We start from the raw sequence: 3,390 nt of genomic DNA, 5'->3' as shown, positions 1-3,390 counted from the left end.
ATGGGTTAAATATGGGAAAGAGTCGTAATGAGGTGACACAAGTAAAAATACAAAGGTGACACAATGATGTGGTGGCGCACAAATAATCATAAATGCTTTTTCGCGAGATACAAATAAAAAGCATCTACGATTATTTGTGCGTCACTCATTATTTGTATCACTTTTGTGTTCTTGTTTGTGTCACTCCAGCATTTTCCTATGGGAAAATCCCTCCTCCAATACATTGTTTATATTAATTCCTAAAACATGTTCTACATGTTTTGAAAATTAATTTTTAATGGGGTCGTCACTTTTAGAATAAATATCAATAATCTTATAGTTAAATATCAAATAATACTTAACTTTAAAATATCTGATTTATTAATTTTTCATATCATTATCTTATGTTTTAATTTTTTTTTATCAATGAAATCGTCATTTTTATTAGAATAAATACCAACTATCTCAACAACTCATATTCAAATATGTTTTGGGAATTAAAATGAATAATTTTAAATTCTGATGTGACATGTACTCGAAAAAAACGTATTAAATCTATACGCTATATTGTGACATGTACACAAAATTATAGATATTTTTCTTTGAGATACACAAAGACAAGATTTACGGTTCTGGCACTTAGCCACGTCAAACGCGTATAGTCAAGCAAGTCATATTATTATTAATCTATTTTCAATTGGGGTGTAATAAGTTAAAGATGGGGTGACAATAGTAGCTCTCAACATTTTCTGATAAGGTCGGCAACACGTGTTACTTCGTGAAAAGTGAGGAACACGTGTGGGACCATTTGTGTGCCGAACGTACATCTCTTCCCACACCTATATATATATAAACCAACCCATGAGTGAACTTAAAAAAAAAAAAAAAAAAGAAAGAAAGAAATAAAATAATACTTCTCAGTTGTCTCTTACTCCAAAAGATCGCCGAGTAAGTACAAGAATCGCCGATGGGGAATGCAGAAGCCGATTCTGTTTCTCAGCTTTCGTTGCCGCCAGGATTTCGATTTTATCCGACGGACGAAGAGCTTTTGGTTCAATATTTATGCAGAAAAGTTGCTGGGAATCACTTCTCGTTACAGATTATTGGAGAAGTCGATCTTTACAAGTTCGATCCATGGATACTTCCAAGTAAGTCTTTCGATTTCGATCAATTTTAATTGTTTGAGACGAGAGAGAGATTATAAGTAAAAGTTGGTGTGTGAATAGAATGTTCTGAATTTGTTTCAAAGTTTGTAAATGTTGTGTTTGATTTACAGGTAAAGCTGTTTTTGGAGAGAAAGAGTGGTATTTCTTCAGCCCAAGAGATCGAAAGTATCCGAACGGATCAAGACCGAATAGGGTTGCTGGATCGGGTTATTGGAAAGCTACTGGAACCGATAAGATTATAATCTCAGAAGGTCGAAAGATTGGAATTAAGAAAGCTTTGGTTTTTTATATTGGAAAAGCTCCTAAAGGAACAAAAACTAATTGGATTATGCACGAGTATCGTCTTTGGGAGTCTCCAAGAAAGAGTGGGAGCACTCGAGTAAGTAAATTAATTTTGTCAAAAAAAAAAAAAATTCCATAATGATTATTAATTCCAAAGAAGAAAATTTTCTTTAAAAAAAAAGTTCATAATTTTCTAATTTGGTAAAATTTATTGCTGAAATGGTATACAATTTCAGAACTATAATATATAGTGCCCTGCAACATTAATTTTACTTACCAAATAGGAAATTGATAGAAAATGATGTTAAATTAGTAAAGAATATTTAATAATAAATATTAAGTGTGTTTTAGTAAATGTAAAGTAGTAGTCTTATTTGGTAAAATGAATGGTGCAATTTATAAAATAGGAAAAATAGAAAGGAAAAAAAAAACGATTTTAAATTAATAATAAATGATAAGGGTGGCTTAGTAATTTAAAACATTTTTCCTTATTAGGTAAAATTTATTTACAAATACGGTAATTTACCATTTCAGAAATAAAATGAATAGTTCCTTAGTGAATTTCACAACTTTTCTCCTTTTTGTCTTTTTAGTAATTTGCCCTAATTTTTTATTAAGTTTCTATTAACTTATATTAAAAGAAAAGTTTTTAATTTTATAAACTAATAAAAGTTCATAATTTTTTTCTTTTGTTGAAAATTCAGTTGGACGATTGGGTTCTGTGTCGAATTTACAAGAAAAATTGGGGAAATCAAAAGCCTGATTCGAGTGTTTCAACAACAAAAGAATACAGCAATGGTTCTTCATCTTCGCCTTCTTCCCAATATGACGAAGCTCTCGATTGTCTCCCCAAAATCGAAGACAGATCTTTCTCTCTCCCTCGAATGAATTCTCTCAAAACCTTACAAGGCGAGAAATTTAATTTCCAGAATCTGGATTGTAGTAAATTCGATTGGAACGATTTGGCGGTTCTGGGTTCTTTTCCAGATCTCGAGACAAATCGTGAAATCCAACGGCCAGAGGACGACATGTATATGGAGTCTCCATTGGAGAAGATTGGGAGCTCGCTAGAAGAAGAAGTCGACAGTGGAATCGGAACTCAACGAGTTGATAATATGGGTTTCTTTGAAGAGAACTCGAATGGGTTGGCTCAGCCTTTTTCTGATTCGATGGACCCGTTTGGGTTTAGGTACTTGACCCTTCCGGTTTCCGGAAGATTCGGTTATGAGCTGTGAAGATGTGGGGATCGTAATTCCTGTAAATAATTGCAATTCTTTGGGATTATTTAGATAAGTTGAGTTTCAAATGTGCCCCTCGAGTTTTGAGGTCATACGGACATAATTCAAAGCAACTTGTTTGATGTTTTCAGGGAAGCTAACCAAGCGGCGGATTATCTTGTATCCACCCAAGATTCTATGGATTGTTCTGTAATAGAGAGTGGAGTTCTCCCTTGTAACCTCGATTCTATCACTGATAAGGATCGTAGGGATTTTCTTTTCGTAAGGTTGTAGCTGGTCTGGGTCTGCCTTAACCCTTTTGACCTTTCAAAAAAAAAAAAATTGTTTGATGGTGAAATGGAATTTGTGTCCATCCAATGAAATTCATGTGTGTAAATTCTTTGATGTTAGCTTAATTTAATCATCTTAAATTATTCTATAAAATGATTTTCTCTCTCCACGATTTGCTTAGTGGTAGGGAGCCCCATTTAAGACTCCCTTAATCTTATATTTACAATTGAAAAATTATTAAAAATAATAGATTTTTTTCAATGTGAGCCCTTTGTTTGTGAAACTTCTTTGGTATATTTTAAAAATGTTTCGATGAGTAAATGATATTCTTAAATAATGTTCTGATTTGAATTATACAAATTCAAGTGATAATTTCACTCTTTCTCAAAAAAGTTCAACTTTAGGATTAAGAAGATTGTCTGTATGTTTCTTTCTAGAGGCGTGATTTTCTGACT

At 32.5% G+C, this 3,390-nt stretch overlaps 1 protein-coding gene across 1 annotated transcript; it reads left to right on the top strand.

Moving 5' to 3' along the window:
• Positions 1 to 862: 862 nt before the first annotated feature.
• LOC147387526 (NAC domain-containing protein JA2L-like) lies at positions 863 to 3,102 on the top strand. Its single transcript, XM_086421437.1, has 3 exons — positions 863 to 1,127; positions 1,256 to 1,524; positions 2,132 to 3,102. The coding sequence occupies exons 1-3, from the start codon at positions 947 to 949 to the stop codon at positions 2,660 to 2,662; spliced, it is 981 nt and encodes a 326-aa protein (XP_086277563.1). The 5' UTR covers positions 863 to 946; the 3' UTR covers positions 2,663 to 3,102.
• The last annotated feature ends 288 nt before the right edge of the window (positions 3,103 to 3,390 follow it).

This window comes from Akebia trifoliata, chromosome 13 (genome assembly GCF_017979445.1).
Source record: "Akebia trifoliata isolate Shusen 1 chromosome 13, ASM1797944v1, whole genome shotgun sequence".
NCBI classification, from domain to species: Eukaryota; Viridiplantae; Streptophyta; class Magnoliopsida; order Ranunculales; family Lardizabalaceae; genus Akebia; species Akebia trifoliata.
The sequence above is the reverse complement of the archived record's forward strand: the minus strand, read 5'-3'. Positions and strand labels throughout refer to the sequence as shown.